The 22,557-nt window shown below is 45.2% G+C and overlaps 1 protein-coding gene across 3 annotated transcripts in view; it reads right to left on the bottom strand.

The window, feature by feature from the left end:
- Window positions 1-1,842: 1,842 nt before the first annotated feature.
- LOC133351470 (bile acid receptor-like) overlaps window positions 1,843-22,557 on the bottom strand; it is a 91,528-nt gene continuing 70,813 nt past the window's right edge. For all 3 annotated transcript variants that reach the window (XM_061566703.1, XM_061566704.1, XM_061566702.1), the window contains 2 exons: window positions 4,498-4,611; window positions 1,843-3,258 (listed from right to left, as the gene is read on the bottom strand). In XM_061566703.1, coding sequence (XP_061422687.1) covers window positions 3,020-3,258; window positions 4,498-4,611 — 353 coding nt within the window. In that variant the 3' untranslated portion in view covers window positions 1,843-3,019. The remainder of the gene's footprint in view (window positions 3,259-4,497; window positions 4,612-22,557) is intronic.

Here is a 22,557-nt window from a genome sequence, read left to right as displayed (position 1 = left end):
CATGATTGAATGCAGTGGATTGACAAAGTACGATGAATTACGACTTTGTGTCCATTGAAAACTGCTTGCAACAGACTAATGTCGCAATGTCCATTTGACATTGATGTGGTTATTGGCTGCAAAAAAACATTATTTAAATTCTACAGAGAAAGCTCTGCTCGTGAATATATTTGGGGAACTTGGAAAAAGTTCAGTAATAAACTACTTTCATTACAAAAAACGAATCCGCATGTGTTTGCAACTCTACTGGCACTGCCAAGGATGTGAATTTTCACACCGCTTAATCATTGCCCTGCGTTGAAAAGATCAGGGTACAAGGGAAATGGATGATGAATAAACAAAAAAACGTGTGACATTGCTTTAGAGTCATGAGTAAGATTTCAATAGTAACTGGGTCACCCTGGAAAAACAGACCTACGGTCTTCACGGGCTACCATTTGGTTGAAAATAAAAGGCACCAACCTACCTACTTGGGATGCTGCCATGGTGTCATGGTTAGCATGGCTGGGCTTGCAATCCATAGGTCACCGGTTCAATCTCCTAGCCCGGCAGGTGAAACAATGTGGTACATTTGTTGAAAGCCCTACCTCTATCCATCCAAGAGTATCAATGGGTACACCACAGTCAGATGATTGGGAGGTCATGTGCGGTAGGGTAAAGTGTGATTACCCCCACCTCTTCCAATATAACTGGCCAGCGTGGAAGAGTAGGCCAAACACCTTCTAGAGCAGTGTTCTTCACTAATTTTCAGAGGGGGGGTGGGGCACTTTCGCCAATAAGACATCATCGGTGTGAGGGCTGCCACACCGCATGCAAGGGGTTTTTCAACATTTGCGTATTGTCGGAGGCCGCACGCTAGGGGCCGCACTAAAGGCCACCAGGAGCCACCAGTGGCCCCGCGGGCCTTGTGGAGGCAGTTCTGCCCGGCAACAACGTGAGCGAGTTTAGTCATGGCAGAGCCGCACCCTTATCTCTGTTAACCTACCTACTGACGTGACTTAGCTATACAGATTGAACCAGATTGTCACCCTAACAGATGATCATCAAGACACATTGCCAAACGTGCTAATGTAATGTCTCTTTCAGCAACAATGGGGCATATCGCCAAAAACTATCAGTTTGGGACATTTTTTTTACGATAGAAATCAGGTATTTGATATTTACAACACACCAATAAAAATCATGTAGGTGTAGATAAACATGGATAAGCCAAAATATGCAATGTTTTAGTATTACATTAATATTTTTACTGGTTCACCAGATATGTGTATGCAACCTTAACTACATTGGAAAGCTATACAATAGAACAAGGGTAACATAAGGTACAATTTTAATTATGACAACAAAATAACATCTACATTTGATTTGTAACATTATCAACGCCACTTTTTTACATCTATAAACAATATGGTATAAAATAGAAACAAAAACATCAGCAGCAACTGCCATTTACTTGAATGTGGATGTGAAACCCACCGGATTTGTGCCAGGCTTGACGCACTGAGAAAGTTGCGTACGGTTGGTAACGATTTGTGGTTGATAGGTCACGGCAGTAACCCGTGTTAGGGCATTGAAGGGCAATAATGCCCCTTTGTTTACTCGGCAAAGCCTCACAATAATCATGCATCTATTAATGTTGGGCCAACTCCATAACGACGGTGAGGGTAGTGTGGTTGGCAGAGTTAGAAGCCTCGAATCAACCTTCAATCAGTGGGCAGTTCTTGGTTCTTTCGGTAAAGTCACGTAGAAGGGAAGTAATAAAATAATAAAAATAAAACATAATAAAATAATTCTCACGACGTTTCGGCCACAACGCAAGCAGCCGTCCTCAGATGAAGACCAGGTCTGTCGGGGAGACAGCGTCTTCACCTGAGGACGGCTGCTTGCGTTGTGGCCGAAACGTCGTGAGAATTATTTTATTATGTTTTATTTTTATTATTTCATTACTTCCCTTCTACGTGACTTTACCGAAAGAACCAAGAAGATGAATCCCTGCAGTCACGAAAGCTTTGAATCGAAATTCAGTGGGCAGTTGCTAATTCTCCTTTGCTGTCCCCATGGTGTAGAATTGTTTTTTCTCCCGACATCTCTGCTATGGACTCCCTGGTCCTCTTCAAGTCCAGACTCAAAACCTTCATTTCCATCCCCCCCGCCCTCTGCCCTTGACCGCGACTGTATCTTTCCATCAAAAAATACATATGCCAATTATTTCCTTATTGTGCTTTGAGATGACGTCGTATTTAGGCCCTAAAGCATATACATCCAATTCATATTACAGAATTTTGTACAATTCGGATGGGTGAGATACAATTGGGAAAAATGCATCATAATTAAAGAAGACAGTCCCACATACTGCTGTTTTTTTATTTCTCTCTTTCCTGTGTGTAAGCAAAACAATTCAGCAGGTGGAAGGGAGGGGGTACTATGAAGTGGCAGGGCAAATTAAGAATAATTGAGAGTGCGGTGTGCGCTGCCACACACGGAAGACAATGGGACCCTTGGGGATTCTCCTGATCCAGCCATTGGTTCAGTTACAGCCTGAACCGATAAAATATATTTCACAGAATGTGTACAATATTCTGCCTCAATTAATCGAAAGGGATTTGAAATATTTCGCGAGGTAATGGGGGGAAAATGTTTTTTTAACCCACAATAAACTTTGTAAAAGAAAATTCTGTTCGGATAGTTAATTTCTGAGTCGTAAATAATTCAACGGCATGTCTGAAGTATTATTGCTGCCGTGACCATAAGAGAGTGGCATTGTATCAAATAACGTGAGCGCCTTCAATAACGCAGAGCGACCATGGCTTCCACTGTCTAGCACGTGTCACCGTAACCGCAGTCGTACATTCACGCCGCACCGTGCACACGTGACGACCCCACATTGTTACACTTCAATACAAAACGTATAAAATATACATGTAAGCCAAATTCTGGAGAGTGGAAAAAAATAACTCGGCGGATGAGGAAGATGAGTGGGATACAAACGAACGAGCGAGTGGATCCTGAGCAGCTGGCGTCACTGGATGTCCCAGATCTCGCAGAGCAGCGGAGTCAGCTTCTGGTCCTGCAGGCGCCAGGACATGAGCACCTCCGAGTGATTGTGGTTGAGCGTCCGCAGCTCGGTCAGCTTGCCCACGAGGCGGGCAAAGTGCTGGGGGTCCTGCCGGTGTTGCTGCTTGGACAGCTTGTAGAGGATGTCCAGCAGAGGCTCCTGCAGTGACTCGACGAGGCGGTGACCGCGCACGTACGGTCGATCTGCGGGGAATGGAAGTTTGTTTTTAAATTGGCATCATTCGGTCGACTGGAAAGATCCATGCCAGTTTTCGTCGCCGCATCTTTTCACCGACTCTAGAACGGCTGCTATCGGCGTCGTGTTACGAGACGAAGGGCGGCTCACGTTTTGAATTCGCCCATGGAGAAGGGCATCGCCTAGTGTTTTCGGAGCAGGACTGTGGAAGGTGATATCACTGAGGCACTTGTTTGAGATCATACTACTGCGTCGGCTTTTGCGGTGGCGCTGCTGTATAGCTCGCAGAACGTGGAGCGAAATGTCGGACGTCATGCCGAACAACACGCGGCACATCCCGAAAACGCATCAGAGTACCTCTTCTTGGTTCTTTCGGTAAAGTCACGTGGAAGGGAAATAATAAAATAATAAAAAGAAAACATAATAAAATAATATAATAACATATAGAAACGTCGTGAAAATTATTTTATTATGTTTTATTTAAATTTTTATTATTTTATTATTTCCCTTCTACGTGACTTTACCGAAAGAACCAAGAAGATGAATCCCTGCAGTCACGAAAGCTTTAAATCGCATCAAAGTACGTCGGAGATCCCTGCAAGTGCTCCTTCGGCCACGCCAGAGTTCTGCACCAAAGGTTGCAACTGGGTACCCGGTACCCATACCCTACCCGATACCCGGCTACCCGTACCCGGCCGGGTACGGGTACCCGTTTGCGACCCTGGTGCGGCCGGGTACGGGTACGGGTAAGGAATCAAAACCCGTTTGCGACCTCTGTTCTGCACTCCCTTCACACCTGTGCTCGCGAGAAATGTTTGTTTCATAGAAGTTAAACTGACATTTTCGATTCTCACTGTCGGAATTAATTAAGTGGAAATATTAATGAATATTGATTATTTTTTCTGCCTTGCGGTCATTCGTGGCCAAGCTGAGACCATCAACTCATTACACCTGAGAAACAGTGAACTTGCAGCCGGTTACCTGGAGGCACCAGCACAGTGCTCTGACCAGTGAGAAACCCGGCCACCTCAAGTGTTATGCGTCGACTGACTGATATGACTGGCAGATGCACCAATTTCTCGCCCCACTGTGTCATCTCGCTGTGTTTTTAGCTGCCCGGCGCTTTGCCCGTGCTGGTCACCCACCCCCTCGTGTACCGTTCCGGCCTTCATAGGTGCTCGCTAACAGCACTTGCCCCTACAGTCTGTCAAGGTTATGCGGGGGATCTTTGTCGTTTTTTACAGTACCTGCTGAAAGAATGGCGGTCGCCGTTAACAAAGCGTACTCTGTCTCGGTCGCGTTGAGATCTCCCATGCTGCGGTAGAAGATGAACATGGGCTCGATGAACTCCTCCGCAATATCTGCAAAAACAGAAACGCTGTTATATACCAGGTGAAGTCCACTGAGCGATTAGTTATTTTTCAGAGGTGACCGGGCCACACGCGATGGCTTACCCCACCGGCTTATATGATCACATGTGGGAATTTGTAGTAGCAGCCAAATCAAGGGGCCGTCCATAAATGACGTCACGCGATTTTGGACGATTTTTGACCACACCCCCCTCCCCTCGTCACACGGCGTCACAAAAAGTCAGACCCCCCCTCAAATGAGGTCACAAAGCTCTCCCCCCCCCCAAAAAAAAAGAATATAAAACATGCTTCAAATCGCTTTAAACTATTGTAATTGTAGTGCGTATTTAATGTGGTGCTGCACTGTGATGCTATAGGAGAAAACATTTATCAAAGAGTCTATCTAATTAAGTAGAACATGTTGTATATATTTAAAGTTGCGCATTTTGATGTGACGTCACATTTTTCATCCCCCCCCCTCGTCACACATCGTCACAAATGTCTGACCCCCCCTCCCCAGGTGCGTGTCGTCATTTATGGACGGCCCCTAATATAAATGCATGTTTCTAAATGCAGAAGGAAAAAACAGAATCAGAATCTTTATTTATCCTGGAGAAACCAGAGGGCCCAGAGAAATAGCCCCATGACCACGTCAGGGAGACAGCCAACATGCAAGCTCCAAATATACAACTGGCATCGTCAGGGTCCAGGATCGAAGCCACGACCTCCTGTATACCCAGCGAGAAAGAAAAAAACATCTCGCCGAAATTACAGTCTTCATGTCATACAAGGCGATGCGTTGATGCAAACTGCAAAGGAGCATAATTTATTACAACACACCGATATTGCACATTACTCAACAGCGCGGCAAGGTGATGCATCATTGCAAATGTGCCATCAAGATGTCAGAGCTTAACACTGTTTGCATGAAATTTAAATCATGACTGTGACATTTCAAGCGGTTTACTTCTCGTCCATATTATTTGTCTGCGATGTGCACTGGACTTTGGCCATCGCCACAAGACAAGCGCTTCTCTGGCATCAAGATTCTTTAGCACAATTGACAAACACAAGAGTAGTGTGCACATGTCGATGTGTTGTAGGGGGATCCACCATATTGTCTGGATAACAAGACCCTGCAGAATGTAAGATACATCCCACGTGTGTGCTCTAACATACAGGGGAATAAGTGTGTTTCAACAACCCCTCATTTTAAATGATTGATTATGGATTAGATATCGTCAAAATGAGAGCTCCATATTTCACAAAGTGACGAAGTCAACTGAAGGAAAAACAAGAAAAAACAGAACGTTTGAGGAATCCCAGACGGACAACATCACTCACATAGCCACCGGCATGTTGTTGTCCAATGTAAAATATTTTGTCAGATTCTAACTTCAACCAAATACACACAATCCCCCTACTCCTGCCAACACCCTGACCACCAACTCCATCCAAACCCCCATTTCTGCCTATCGTCTAACCTCCAACAACTCCACCCAAACCTTCAGTCTTGCCTAGATCCTGACCTCCACAAATTCCTCCTGGTCGAGCCGTTACCCCCGGTGAATCCCCGGCACAAACAACCCAGACCAGCTACAATGCGGATGACACAAGCAGACATCTGGCCCAGCAAAGCCCTCCACAACAGACGCAAAATCCGGCCAACCCCTCTGCTAGACATGCAGATGCCTTCCGGCCTACCCCTTCACCCCTTCGTAGCACCTAAATTCAACCCAAAAAAAATTAACCCGTAAAAACAAAGTTTTTCACTATAAATCCTTTATATGCGTGGCATCGGTTTTATTTTATTATTGATTTCTGTTTTTCTTGAGTAAGAGTTTCCTTTTTATCACATTGGTATTTTAAATTAAATATGAAAAAAAAATTCCTAAAAAGTGTAAAATTTTGGAAAAAAATTTTCACGAAAATAAATTGTCACGCACAACGAGTCTGTGTGCAAAATGTCAGCTCGATTGGATCACGGGAAGTGGGTTAAAAAACGACCGAAAGATTTGCACTGTCGTAAGCGCGCAAGCAAGCAAGTGAACTTAATGTAAAGGATTTAAAAACAAATGCCGTGCTCTCTTCCAGGAGACGGCTGCAGGGTGACTCCCCTTACCGACAAAAGGGCTTTGATGATAAGATTGTGTAACACCGATCAGAGGAGTTGGCATAGCGTTACAGTACGTGGATGACAGGAAAGGGTCGATAAACGCGGTACGTATGCAAGCAGTTTCACTGTTTGACATATACAATGCATGCCAATGGCTGTAATAGGTGTTGTGGGCAGTTTGAGGGCAGCACAGCTAAATTTATTTTTGTTCTATACCCCGACCCCCACCTCGTCTTCAATCCGCACTGACCAGGCTGGTGAAGTATGGGCAAATGTCGCACATGGGCTGTACATGGTCAAATATTCTTCACGGGATGTACATGTGTATGATACAAATCTAATGTATTAAATGTCTTACAGCACTATATTTAAAAAATATATATCATTGTACATTTGTTTATAACTTGAAATATTGCTCATAACTTGCGTTATACATTAATTTGATAATATAGTGCACACAACGGGAGAGAATGCTGCTGGAATTCACTTAAATTACAGGCAGTGTCGCATGCATAATGCAGTAGTTGTTATGGTAACCGGTGCGGGATTCCCTGTCCACCTGGATTCTGCCGTAATATTTCATGGTTTCTAGAAAATACACGGACGCTGATTTAGTTTTTTTTTTAAACAAGCAACCCACGCGGAATGGCTTGGGATGCGTCTCCAGCAACGGTTCGAATCGCCGTTCGATGCATTGCTTGAGGTTAGCTGCCCACCGAATCTCAAGAATTGAAGAATTTTAAACACGGTCCGGTGTGTTTGTTCGGCGCGATGTGCGACGCTTCGCTCCACGTTTCTGGGAGCTGCTTCAAGAACGGGACCGAGCTCATGAAGGTATGGTTTTGCTGTTTGTGGTGGTGAGATGTGAAACACCTCGCCTGGTATACAGGAGAGCGTGGGTTCGATGCCGACCCTGACGCCTGCTGTATATTTGGAGCTTGCGTGTCTCTCTCCCCCGTGATCGCGTGGCTTTATCTCCAGGTCCTCCGACGTTTCCCTCCACATTTAGAATCAAAGTGCGTTCAGAGTATTTGGCTGCTTTAAACGTCCACGTGATAAGCTACTTCGTTGGGCTATCATTTGTGGGCAGGTCGCTTCTGAAAAAGAACTCTGTAGGCTCAATGGGTCTTACCTGGTCAAATAAAAAATTAACCCGTAAAAACAAAGTTTTTCACTATAAATCCTTTATATACGTGGCGGCTAGAGTCCTCTCGTCCTCTGGCTTGAGATGGCTGCCACCTATGGGTCAGATGATTGCCTGCCACCATTAAGCAATTGGTAATTAAATATAATTTATTTTTTCCTAAAAAGTGTAAAATTTTCACGAAAATAAATTGTCACGCACAACAAGTCTGTGTGCAAAATGTCAGCTCGATTGGATCACGGGAAGTGGGTTAAAAAACGAACGAAAGATTTGCACGGTCGTAAGCGCGCAAGCAAGCAAGCAAGCGAACTTAATATAAAGGATTTAAAAATAAGTTTAAATAGTTTTTAGTTCAATGATGAGCGTTAGTTTTCACACGCCCGTATCTTAACAAGTGCAGCTGTTGGCGTTGTGCTCGATGCGCCGAGCGCTAATCGATTAGCGGTCGATTAGCACGGCTGGCTACGTCGGGTGGGAAAGCAGATCAACATACACACATGTGTCACAAATGTAAATATCCTCATGTTGCAACTAGATGTAAAGAGCTTCCGTTCAATATAAAAACGGATATTGTTTGGATGAAAGGAGTTTCCGCTTTGCTTTTGTTTCATCAGAGGCGTGAACTCACAGACCAGGATGTGTCTCGTTCGCAAGTGATACAAGCCTGGGGGTTACCAAAATGACCAAAAGAAAAACAAATAAAACAAATAACAGCAAGGAAGCAAATATAAATCAGAACAAACACAACTTGTGTCTCATGGCGAACTGAAAAGACATCCGCCCTGACCTGATGTAGCCGTAGATTTTGATGATGGTTTAACACATAGGCTTTCGCGACTAATATCATCCATAATACAGGGGAGGGGGGGTTAGAGCGCGTAAATATATAAATGTGTCGTTAAACCCGCCACCACCCGACACAGCGAACTAGTAATGGTTGTCATGTAAACAGAGCGTGGCCAATTCGTCACTAGTACAGCCACACCGGTGTGTTGGAGAGCAAAGCCACAACATTCATGTTCTGTTCACGTGACAAACCTTATTAACTGTCTGTGTCGGGTGGTGGTGAGTTTAACGACACATTTATATATTTAAGCGGTCCAACCCAAAAAAAACCTTGTAATTATGTTTGATGGTGTTCACAAATCTGACTTTCACAGATCTATCCGTACCAAAGTCCTTAATTGAGTCGGATATGCGATATTATACTGTATCAATGTGTAATTCATCTGGCTGATTACACAAATATATTTTTGTGGGAAAAAAAAAAAAAACTCCAAATGGTTCAAACATTCCTATCTGTCCAATCTAGTTTCGGAGGTCTGCAATAATACTGCGATCTAGTGCAATTATAATACTTTGCCGGACACTCTGGAATGACCGAACGAAAAATGAAAAGTCATACGTTGCTACAAATGTGCCCTCAAATGGCAGCTACTGCGAAGGTGCGTGATGTAGAGGCACATTTTCCGAGTGCATCTCCACAATGCATTGAAATAGCTCTCACCCCCCATTACTAGTACTAGAAATGTACTAGTAATGGCAGAACTCCACGACTCCAGGAAGTGGCCCCGAAGCTTGCCATAACGTAAGGGACGGAGCGTGGCCAATTCCAGCCAACGTCAGTTGACCGTGGACAATTAGACCCAAGCCGAAACATAACATATAAAAAACAATGTTTTTAAAATACATTATTTTAATGACAGAATATAGTATTGCCATCAGTATGACATAAGTATACCAAGTTTGCAGTCGATACCACATTGGGAAGTGGGTTAAAATTGAGTTACAAGATTTGATGATACGACAACAACAACAACAATGACAACAACAACAACAGACAGAGTGAGTTAAAAGAAAGCGTGTAATAGAAAGCGTGGACGCCAGGCCCTCCTCTGACAACGGACAACGGCTTTGCACATCCACCCCGCTCACTCAGCTGACTCTCGCCGCATCGGCAGCGCAATATTCAACATTAAGTGGATAATGGATTAACCGCTGTTGGGCAGGGCGGGGAGGGGTGGTTTGGGATTTATTCATTAAGTCCGGGGCGAATATTGGAGCAACGGCGCTTCGCCTCGCCCATCTGCACGGCGCAAATTTGGGGCACCCCCTTCCTGCATCCTGATTGCGAATTATGGCGCGCGAGACTCGCTTGGCCGAGATGGGAATAGTTATGCGCGGCACGGAGTGTCTTGCCGGGACTACGGGGTCACCCGGGAATAATTTAGGCGAACAGAGCTGCGGGGATTATCCCATCTCGGCCATGCATCAACGTCAGACGAAAACATATTGTTTTACGGGCAAAAAAAAAAATACATAAAATACGTTTTATTTATTATTGTGCAACTACTTCAGTCTGACCCGGTGTGTGTTGCGTAACGTGCTGTGCCATGCGTCTGCCTGTGTGTCAAGGCAGTGATATTTATTGATGGATCTATGTTGAACTTCTTTCGCGCCGTACGCAGCCAATCCGTGCTAATCGGATGACATCTGTGCTATGTTTGTGCGGTGTATATAAACACATTGAATGCTGATGCATGTTTGTGGCTATCTACAAAATGTAGATCGATTATACAGTCGTTGCATGTTTACAGAATGTATATGCACATGAGTTACGTTCTCCCTATGTAAACATCAGTTCTCCAATGGGAGGGAAGATATTTTGGGCACCCCCCTTTCCCGAGCAAACACTGCCCAGCTTTTCGATTTAAAGCTTTCGTGACTGCAGGGATTCATCTTTTAAAATAATTATTTTATTGTGTTTTATTTTTATCATTGTATTACTTCCCTTCTACGTGACTTTACCGAAAGAACCAAGAAGATGACTGCCCAGCTTGGCCAGTATGGTCAAACAACGTCCACGACCCACGTGGTGTGAGAGCCGTCTTCACCACGACGTTGTCTGACAAGGGGCTGTACGCTATTACTATTATTATATCCAATATCAATGCAGATCTCTCTGATTGGCTGAGTGATGTCAATTATATTGATGTTCCAGATAGGTAAAAATAAAAATCTGATATTTGCCACAAATATAGTCAAGTCCGTGATCATAACCAGAGGCATTGAAAAACTCAACGTTAAAATTGGGGCCTGCAAACATTGTAAGACAGGGTTTGAATGGCTTCACTGAAAGAGTAGGGTCAGCCACGAAGTTTTACATTTCTTTAGGTCTCATGCTGACCATTTACAAATTATATGATACCCATCAGTACCAAGTTATTTTTCTCCCATGGACTGTCACGCTAAAGGCAATCGAACTGAGGCAAAGACGAACACGGTCACTAGCAGTTATTAAAAAAAAACACACACACACGTATATGTTTTTGTTGTGATGGATGTTTTTCTTCATTTACAATTTTAAAGACGTATACAGTGTATTTGTATATCTATACATACGCACGGCATTAGTAACATTAATAAAAATCCCCATTACACAATCGTAGATTTATGACATATTTTACCGCATAAGGTGCATTAAATGAAAAGCAGGTTGTGCCACGCAGTAAAGACATTAGCACGCTTCCACCCTTTATGTGTAAAAGATGGCACGAATTAGTCACACATCATGAACCTCTTTAACAGTGTTGTTGCAGTGCATGAGCAGACCTACCAGCCAGCATGTTCTTTGGCTCATTGACCGTGACTAACTGCCTGCAAAGGAACAAGCAACCAAAGCCGGCAATGCTAAACCTATTTCACCTTATTTAATGACACTCGCTCCTCCATATTAAGCACGCAAATAACACAATACTGTAATATGGTATCATACAATTGAAGGAAGGTAATATTTAGATCAGCATCGTAGTCATAAGCAGAAGCCATGATACATCCACCACTGGGTGAAGGCCTCCGTAAGCCGTCATCATCTTTCGAAATCCTGCGGTGCAAACATCCACCGAGCATCTGTACACAAGCTGACTTCACCGCTCCATAAATTTCGATTTAAAGCTTTCGTGACTGCAGGGATTCATCTTCTTGGTTCTTTTGGTAAAGTCACGTAGAAGTGAAGTAATAAAATAAAAAAATAAAAACACAATAAAATAATTCTCACGACGTTTCAGCCACAACGCAAGGAGCCGTCCTCAGGTGATTTATGACAGGTGAGGACGGCTGCTTGCGTTGTGGCCGAAACGTCGTGAGAATTATTTTATTGTGTTTTATTTGTATTATTTTATTACTTCACCGCTCCATCTCCACGGTAGGCGTGCTTTTGAATTTGTTCCGTCCCCTTGGCTGTCGCCGTTGAAACATTATCCGGCGCCTATTATCGCGTCTAGCAATGTGTCCTGTCAAAGCCCTCTGACTTTCTTTACAGAGAGTTTGTATACAATATATATAAAATTGTAGTAATATGTAATATTAATAATAATATACAGCCTTGCGTCCATCCACAGTCGGGTGAAGGCCTCCTCACGACCAGTTTTACCATACGGCATGATGATGATTACTGCAGGTTTGTGAAGGGAGAGAGCTCAAAACCAGATTCAATTCAACACAGCACTGATGCTAACTAAAGTCGTGAATCAGATTCAAGTTTCGAAGAAATAATAAAACTCTTCTTTATCAATAAAATAGCTTCAAAGTCACAATAATTTATTCAGGACTAAAGTCGTGAATCATGTTCAAGCTTCATAGAAATAATACAACTCTTCTTTATCAAGAAAATAGCTTCAAAGTCACAATAATTTATTCAGGAGGCTAGTGCATTTGGATGTTTGGGCAATTCCATGATATAATATATTCCTTGTGGAGGAAGCAGGAGTACAAAGAGAAAACGTACCACTCAAGCACCCAAAGTTCAGCACAGATGGATTCATCAATTAATTTTCTGTGCTGCCATTTCATGGCCACCTCTGAGCCCAGAAAATCTGGGAGGTTCTTGACCATTATCTGCTTGAAGACACCTGATCTCATCAGATCTCAAAGCGAAGCAGGTTTGAGTTCTGTTAATATGCGAATGGGTGACTACCAGGGCTTGCCAGGTGTGGTAGGTTTATGGCTATGAGGAGGCCTCGAGGTGGCGGAACTGTTACCTCCACCATGTGCATCGTGAGTTTTATCCGGGTTCTCTGGTTTCCTACCACAAGGACGACGCTCATCGATCGCATTTGCTAAACATCGCAATTCAGAACCACCCTGGCAAAATTTCGATTTAAAGCTTTCGTGACTGCAGGGATTCATCTTCTTGGTTCTTTCGGTAAAGTCACGTAGAAGGGAAATAATAAAATAAATAAAATAAAACATTATAAATATCTTCTTGGTTCTTTCGGTAAAGTCCCTTCTATGTGACTTTACCGAAAGAACCAAGAAGATGAATCCCTGCAGTCACGAAAGCTTTAAATCGAAACATAATAAAATAATATAATAAATAATATAAAATAAAATAATAATATAAAAATATAAAAATCTTGAGTCAGTGAAATCTTGAGAGTCGGTGATTAGCACGGTTTGCTACGTATGGTGCAAAAGAAGTTCAACATATATACATGCATAACCATCATCATAAACAAGGCCTTGTATATGAATCTTAATTCTATTGAAAAAATGGCAGCCATATTTTAACCATATAATCTTCCTTGGTCATTAAATTACATGAATTGGTTATGTAAATTTCGCAGCGACAATCTGTCAGGTGACGCGGCACGGCAGTTACTCAAAGGCCGAAAATTACAAACCTACGGGGGCTGTCGGGTGCGTGTTATTTTGGGAGCATTACGCTTCTGGCTTGGCACAGAGCCACTCACACCAGATGCATAGGGACCCCATGCGTCCCAAACCGCGTGATTAATCGATTCCCTTGGCTGCACGGGAATACATTTGTCTGCACGTTACAAGCATGTTACAATCCTCACAAGCGGGAGATGGCTCTTATAAATGCAGTCAGCGCACAGAGCTTAAGTCTAAACTAAACCATTTTTATTTTACCAGATAAGGCCCACTGAGCTATTTAGCATTTTTTCAGAAGCGACCTGGCCACAAATGACAGCTCAACGAAGTGGCTTGTCACGTGCAAATTTTTCTATTTAAAGCTTTCGTGACTGCAGGGAATTCATCTTCTTGGTTCTTTCGGTAAAGTCACGTAGAATGGAAATAATAAAATAATAATAAAGACAGACCTGTTCTCCACCTGAGGATGGCTGCTTGAGTTGTGGCCGAAACGTCGTGAGAATTATTTTATTACGTTTTATTTTTATTATTTTATTATTTCCATTCTACGTGACTTTACCGAAAGAACCAAGAAGATGTGCAAATGTATCACAGTCAAGTGCTCTAAACGCACGTTTTCAAATGTGGAGGGAAAAATCCGGCAGGACCCGGAGAAGAATCCACTGTGACCACGGGGGAAAACATGCAGCCAACCTTGCAGAAGGCGGTGGCAAAATCAAATACGGTTCTATTCCCTGACAATATGTATTCATGAGATGGTCGGGTGGCTCAGAGGTCAGAGCGCTGAGCTGGCAATCCTGAGATCCGGGGGTTTGAATACGGGCAGCCAGATGCCTGTGATTAAACCAGGTTCCCAAGTTGATTGTCTCAGCCTGGTCACCAATGAGTAGACGAAAACTAAAAGCCCATCACGTAAAATTTGCTTCTGCACTTAATTTGGATACATTTCATAATAAAAAGAAAGATATCGTTCGATTGTCACGTGATTAATTCCCTCCCCCTTGAGCCAGGCTTTGCCTATGACTGCCTCCATCTACAAAATAAATATTCTCACTGCTTCAGTGCAGTGTCTGGATCACATTTAGATACCATTAAATAGAAATTGTGTTGCATTGTGTAAACGGTTTTTAATAAACTCAGTTTTTTTGACTGGACAGACTTCCCACCACTCTATTGCATTGCCATACCAAATGCACATAGGTGGCTCATGGTAAATGTGTTGCAGTGTCGATTTCCACTGACAAGCACCGCTTACAAATGCCCATGGCCTTTAGGAAGGAATGGAATATTTGTCCAGGGTACCCCACTCAACATTCAATGCAGCTACATTCAGGGCCAGATGAACTTTGATATGGACCCAGGGTTGTTGTAGTTTTGGGAGACCCCTCTTTGTTAAACTAAATTCCTTCCCTTTTCTGTTTTCCCATCACCCATGCCCAATGCCAAACACTCCATCGTCATTCATCTCGGACCATTTCGGTTCTAGTTTTTAAATGTGATATGAATTGTCAAGCTAAATGAACGTCAAAACTATTGAATTCATTTTTTTCAATTCGGCACATGATTGGCAATAGCGCAAATAGTGAGCACAAATAGTAATGCGATGACATTAAATTAACAAATCAGCGGAGAAGTTTGATTGCGTTGGAAGCATTAAAAATCAGTGAATGTATTTTTTGGGGGAGGGGGGGGGGGCTCTCAAAAACGGAGGCCCCAGGCTGCAGCCTCTAAAGCCCCCCCCGCCCCCCCCGCCCCCCCCCCGTATTAATCCGGCGCTGGGTACATCCAAGCCTTCGCGCGTTCACCGGACCTCTGGCCCATGCTGCTCTTTTCTCTCTCCAAAGCAATCGACCCCTCTTGCGCAGATTCAAGCGAAGGATAACATTCACGTGCGCGGTGCGTGTGCGTCTGGGGCACCGTGTAAAGGCTTTCAACTGGCGCTGCTACGAATCCTCGATCGAAATTCATCCGTCTATCCTTCCAGTAACACAGTAACCCTGGACTCTCCGTCTCCACCGCCTTGAAGGCGCTCATTTGTCATCCGAAATGAAATTATCAGGAATCCTGCTGCTGCTGCTACCAAGGCCTGCGCCCCTCCCCTGCTCCTCCATCGACGGCGTCCAATAGGGAATGCACCCCGGCTGAACGTGCGGTGCCGCACAAAGCAAAGAAAAAATTCCAGTATCGATCGTTTAGGTGGTTAAAAGACAGAACGTCACCGACAACTGTGAAGGCGCAGATCCAGTTGACGAAACGTGACTGGCAATTTAATGCTAAATATAGTCGCGGCTGATCAAGCTCATGAATCTGCAATGCTCCGGGTAAATTTGCAAGTAGGATATTTTGATTAGTGGCTCATTAGCGGTTTCCACAGCTCCCCAGAGTGGTGGCGCATCTGCTGTGCAATCTCTGAGCACTGCCTGCTGAGGGTCCAGTCTACGTCTGAAAATTAACCTGTTCGTCTTTCCAATAAAAATATTGGCCTTTTGTTAAAAGGTAAGCGCGAGGAAAGAAAAATGCAATACAAATAGTGTTCTTCCGCATGTACCATCTCAAAATGAGTCGGTGAATTTTTGTTTTCAATAACTAAACGATTTTCCAAAACATTTGTAAGATTAGACGAATGCCTGGTGTGCAACATTATGCTGATAATTTCCTGGTGGATAAAAAATCTCACTCACTCGTGTTGGACAACAATTACATTTTCAGATCATAATTCACAATGCGCAACAATGCGCTCGTAAAAGCTTTTGCATAAGAAAGTAGAGCTGCATTAACATTTAATGTTATATTACAGCAGTGATATATGACTCTACAGGCCCTAACTATGCCATTCTCATCTTATTATGAACCTACATTACAGTAAAACTAATTGGGTCGCAGTAAGCAAATGGTTTGCATTACCAAATATTTACTCTTTTCTATTGCTAATCGCATGAGCAAAGATTGTCCAAGTAATTAAATACGTACCATTAATGAGTGGACCGGTGGTGCAATCATGAGCACAATGCGCCGGATTGGATTCCATGCCACGGCTAACATCAGGGTCTCCCCACCCTTCATGAACCCTCACAGTGCCAGCGTGGTGACGAATAACCAACCATTCACCATGACCGACATGGCATGGGAGGCCTTCATCCAGCAGTGGATTGAGAAAGTGTCTGCAAATTACCATTGTTTTTATATACAGCAAACAGTTCTGTAATAATCTTTTTTTAAAATATAAATTGACAATGTATTCAGCTATATCACAGACTGAGCAACTACTGGCCTCTAGGAGCTTCACATAGTCCATCTTTCTAACTTTACACATTATTCACATTATAAAAAATGTAACAAAATACTTACAAATAACCCACCCAAAAAAAATTACCTAACGTTATTAATTTTAAACATTAACGGTGGGGCCTATCAAGCCAGCGGCAACTGTGTGAGAGAAATATTTTTTTTTAAATCTATAAACCATGAGGCATTAATGCTGCAGCAGCCAATCCATTCCTTGAGATCTGAGCTCCCGTGAGCTCCACTGTCCGATCCTCCCAGGGGAGGTCTCTGTGCCGTGGCCATATGCCTGGTTACGAAGGTTGCCACCACCACGGCGATACAAAGAAACCGGGACGAATCGTGGCAAGAAGACTATCTCACAATAAGGGAATAGGGGAGAACTACGTGGGGATTGCATTGTCTTGAGTGGTGTGTTGTTGTTGTTTTAATGTCCCAGGAAGACTCGCAGATTTCCCAGGAGGACCATCTTCGGAAAACCGATACAAGTAAGCAAGCGTGCTGGTCACCAGCACGAACTATGGATTTTTTTTATTTCGATAAAATAGAAGTACATTTTAATTAAAAGTACACATCCCTTTGTCTATCCAATGCTGACCGAGGGCTTCCCGACACTGTGTCAATCATGGGGATTGCTTGACCCCTAAGTTCACCACGTTGGATCAGTGTGGATTCGTGAAGTGATGGGGGGGGGGTCGAGTGAGGGTTCCGATATCACTCGTCACTGATGTTGGCGATGACTGGCATTCAAAGTCAGGTCGCGAGCGCGATAGACAATTGTGCCACCACTTGGCCAGTGTTTTTTTTGAATTCGTGTATTCCGTGCGTGCAACTCGTGAATTACGGGCGCACGCATTTCCTACCGGTTTTTGATGAAGTATCCGATGCCATCATAAGCGCGCGAGATAAGAGACGGCCCACTGACAGTGGCCACGAGCGAGTTATTTATTATTTTCCCTTTGAAGATAATTATTTTTCTCACCAGGCTTGCAATTTTAACGAGCGCAAGAACCTACCCGATCTTGTTATATGGTACATTCATCATCATAATCAGTCACGGTCAATCCACGGCTGATTGAAAACCTCCCACAGCCACCAAGGGTATATTATGCTATGTATTACATTTTATATGCATGTTTTCATTATGTTTGAATACTGGGGGTTGGCAGTGGCACAGTGGTTTTCTAGCACTGATCTATGAACCTGGCCACCTGGGTTTGGTTCCTGGCTAACATCAGTGGTGAGTGAGTTCTAAACTAGTCCTGGGCCCACCGTTCACCAAAACACACCTCAAACAACACACCCACATCTCCTCGTTCTGACGTGTCTTCAGGTCGTACCGCGGCGCTGGTCGGCACGATGTCCGACGTTTCGCTCCGCGCGCGGGGGAACTCCTTCAGCAACCAAACGAAGCAGCTTACGTTCTGCCCGCGGTACAAACCCGAAGCCACACGCAGAGAGCTGCAACCCCCACGATCCACACAGGATGGGGAGAGGCGAGCGGGCGGGGGTGAGCGGCCTTCACCAAGCAATGCATTGAGAGAAAAAAGGCCATGAATTGTGATGTGTGTGTCTATATATTATACACACAGCGTCACGTTCAAAAGAGCCGCGTGACTGCGCGGAAGCTCCCAGGTAAGTGTCGGAAGGCTCATTTGCACTTCTGAACCTTGGAGGGAACACAACCCGGGCCATCCCGGCCTCGACGATGCTAACGAGCGCGGCCGTAAGGAGCTCTCGCCGCGACGTTCACGCGACATCGCGCCCGCTCGTTAGAATCGGAATTGTACAATGCGAGGAGCGGGACTAGGATCTTTCAGCGTCGCTCCCCCCACCTACCACCACCCATAACCACCCACCACCCCTCACTCCACCCCCACCCCACCAACTACCACCCCACACCCACCACCCACCCCACCCACCAACACCCCCATCCCACCCCTCATCACGACCCACCCCACCAACCCCTACCCCCCACAACACCCACCACCGCACCACCCCCCACCCACCACCCCACACACCACCCACTCACCACTACCACCCTCCACCCCACCCCCCACAACACCCACCACCGCACCACCCCCCACCCACCCCCACCCACCCCCACCCACCACTCCACACCCACCACCACCCACCACCCACCACAACACTCACCACCGCACCACCCCCCACCCACCCCCACCCACCACCCCACACCCACCACCACCCACCACCACCCCCCACCACCACTACCACTACCACCCCCCACCCCACCCACCACCACCCCACCCACCATCCCCCCCGGCTCTTGTCGTTGAGTGAGTTGGTGTCGAGAGGGCCTTGGGTTGTCGCGGTGGCCACGACAGCCGAGAGGGGTGTAAATCCGCTCAGAATAATGACCGTAAGGCAGAGAGCCGTAGGCCACGCTGTGGAAGTCAGTAAGAGTGCTGTTCTCCTAGCGGATGGTTCTAAGTGGCTATTGGATAGATTACAGATGAACAAAACACCGTATTTGTGAATGCTTAAAGATCTCTACGTGGGTGAATGTCCTACTCGTGGACAATTCCCCGTGGTTATTAGATAACCAATAAGGGGCGCCACTTTGGCGAGATGTTAACTACCTCGCCTGATATACAGAAGGTCATTGGTTCAATCCCAACCCTGACGCCTGCTGTATATATGAAGTTTGCATGTCTCTCTCTCCGTGGTCGCGTGGATTTTTCTCCGTGTCCTTCGGTTTTTCCCTCCATATTAAGAAACATGCGTTAAGAGTATTTGGCTACTATACATTTCCACGTGATAATCCACTTCGTTGGGCTATCATTTGTGGCCAGGTGGCTTCTGAAATAGAGTTATATAGCCTTACCTGGTAAATTACAAATAATATAAATGTGTAAAATATATAATATAAATAGAGATCGTATTGTATTCTACTTTTATAATCCCCCCCCCCCCCCACCAAATATTTGAATAGCAATGTTTATGCATGGTATCTTTATACTCAAACGATGGTTACTACACGTGTGTACAATTCTAATAAATGTACTTCATAACGTGGTCAGTTGCACCCCGTGGATTTTTTAATTGACTTAGTGATTTTTCGACGGTGCCACCACAATATCCGCAATGTTCGACCAAATAATCACACGCGTAATTAGCCGACGACAACGGAAATGTCTGCGGTGTTGTCTTGCGGTTTAAAATAAATGGAACCCGCAGCATTTCACCACCTCGCCAGAATAACAAACAAACACACACACAAACGACGGTAGCTCCAATAGAACGCATCTAACGCCGTCTTTCTTTTAATAGCACGTCCCACTAATAAACTGGTTTTAATTTAGGTCCCCACTTCGCCGTGATTAAATAATGCGCGGTCTTCTTGGCTCCATTCCGCAAATTAATCGATTGTCACGCTCAGCAATTAGCACCCCCTGCGACGGAAACCCTGACCTTTAATGGAAGGTCACGGCAAGATATCGACCGGCCCAGATCAAGCTATCCCAGGAGACAGTGACACACTGCCTGTGCACCACGTGGGCGAAGCAGCCTCCCTCCCCCGCCAACCAGAGCAGGTGCGTGGCAGGGCCTGTCAGCAGCAACTGGGGATTTGGGGCCAGAACGGAGCAGAGGGGGAATCGAGAGGAGCCAGGAGAAGGGAGGAGGGAGGAATGGGGAAGGTTTGATGGACGAGCCAGACGGGGGCGGACGGCGGTTTGGGTTGGCTACGTGCGGTGCGAAAGAAGTTCAACAACAACAACAACCGCCATTCGCCACTAAGTGGCGGTGACGTCACCACAACGCTTGTGCCAGGCCAAGTGCACCTTGAGGCCACGTGAAGTGTCGAACGCCCGCTGACAGGAGGTCACGGGGCAGACCCAGCAGGTGCCACGGGTCGACTGACCGAGATGCGCATACACACAAACAGGGATGCTCGGATAATTTTTCGCATCGTCTTTGAGACTGATTGGCCTACACCAGAGACAGCCTTCTTCATGGCCTTGTCTCACCAGTGTTAGATAATGCATACATAATTACCAGAGCATGCATTGCCACAAGTGTATGTGTCGCGGTGCCTTTATTTGGTGTTTGAACATCTTAACACCTCCTGTGTTATTTCCAGAAAGGGTAAAACCTTTTATTACTATTAGAATGTTTTCATCACTTTGATGATGGCAAAAAAGGTCCCGTAGATATACAGCGCGTACGTACAAGGCGGCATGTCGGAGGGCATAAATAGGGAGTTGGCAGCCAAAGAGAATCGAGCCCTGAGGATTGGGAAAGCGAAATGGACGAGCGGGTAGGTGGTGGACGTGAGAAATAGAGAGTGGGGGAGGGGAGGGAGTTGGCAGCCAAGGGCTGGAAACAGACGGAGGCGTGACCTGCATCCGAAAGCCAGGAATGAAGCCTTCTGGGAGGAAGGGACGCGGCACGGAGCAGCCGAGGAGGGGAAGCTGATGGGAGTTTTGTTTGGCTGCGATGGAGCACCAGGGGGTGCTGGGTACGGGAAGGAGGTGACTGCACGGTGACTCGGAGCAAAAGATGTAATTACACCTCGCACCCCAACCCCACCCCTTCCCCACTTCCAGGGAAGCAGCAAAGACTTGCGACCTTTAGCTCACAACTAGAAAAAAAGCCCGCTAGCGAGCCGTTGCACGGACACCTTTCGGTCATAGACCCCATGCCGGAATACAGCAGGTGTACTGACGCATGATAATTCTACATTATCGTGCCCTACATTTTCTCTCCTGTAATCTATGAACAGATGTAGAAATGAATGCATGAAAAAGTACAGAAGAAGAAGAAGATAATAATAATAATACAAACAAGACGAAAAGTTTTAAACATTTCAATCGGACAAAATAATTGGAGATGATCGATGTAGCGTGCCGTAACAAATTCCCGGAACCGCGTTCCGGCCCGCGCCGGCTGAAACGAAGCACGGAGCGTGACCCTCGCCTCCCGAGCTAAGCCCAACGCCGCTCCACTCAAAGCCAGACAAGGCGCACGGCGAGAGCAGTGCCATCACTCCGTATTGTTGCATTGTTTCAGAAGCACGTCAGTCTGGGCTGACAACGTGGAGGCTATGGGCGTTAAAGCCACGGTGCGTGAACGCATCGGCTCTGGTGGGGGCCTGGGGGGTGGTGGGGGTGGGTCAGACTGACAGCAGTCGTCTTCCATCTATGAACGAAAACTGTAAACTATTTTTTTTATTTTACCAGGCAAGCCCCACTGAGCTACACGGCTCTTTTATATTTATATTAAGTTCACTTGCTTGCTTGCTTAGGACCGTGCAAATCTTTCGGTCGTTTTTTAACCCACTTCCCGTGATCCAATCGAGCTGACATTTTGCACACAGACTCATTGTGCGAGACAATTAATGTTCGTGAAAATTTTTTTCCAAAATTTTACACTGTTTAGGGAAAATAATTTTAATATTTAATTACCAATTGTTTAATGCTGCCAGACAATCATCTGACCCATAGGTGGCAGCCATCTCAAGCCAGAGGACGAGAGGACTCTAGCCGCCCCGATGCCACGCATATTAAGGATTTATAGTGAAAAACTTTGTTTTTACGGGTTTACTTGTTCAGAAGCGATCTGGTTATCACAAGCTCGACGAAGTGAGCTTATGATCACGTGGAAATTGATAGCAGCCCAATACTCAAAATGTGGAGGTTGAAACCGGAGGGCCCGGATAAAAATCCACGCTACCACTACGGGAAGAGAGATAAGCAAACTCCAAATTTGCAGCAGGCGTCAG

This window comes from Lethenteron reissneri, chromosome 37 (assembly GCF_015708825.2).
Source record: "Lethenteron reissneri isolate LAM-NWPU_2019-01 chromosome 37, ASM1570882v1, whole genome shotgun sequence".
NCBI classification, from domain to species: Eukaryota; Metazoa; Chordata; class Hyperoartia; order Petromyzontiformes; family Petromyzontidae; genus Lethenteron; species Lethenteron reissneri.
The sequence above is the reverse complement of the archived record's forward strand: the minus strand, read 5'-3'. Positions and strand labels throughout refer to the sequence as shown.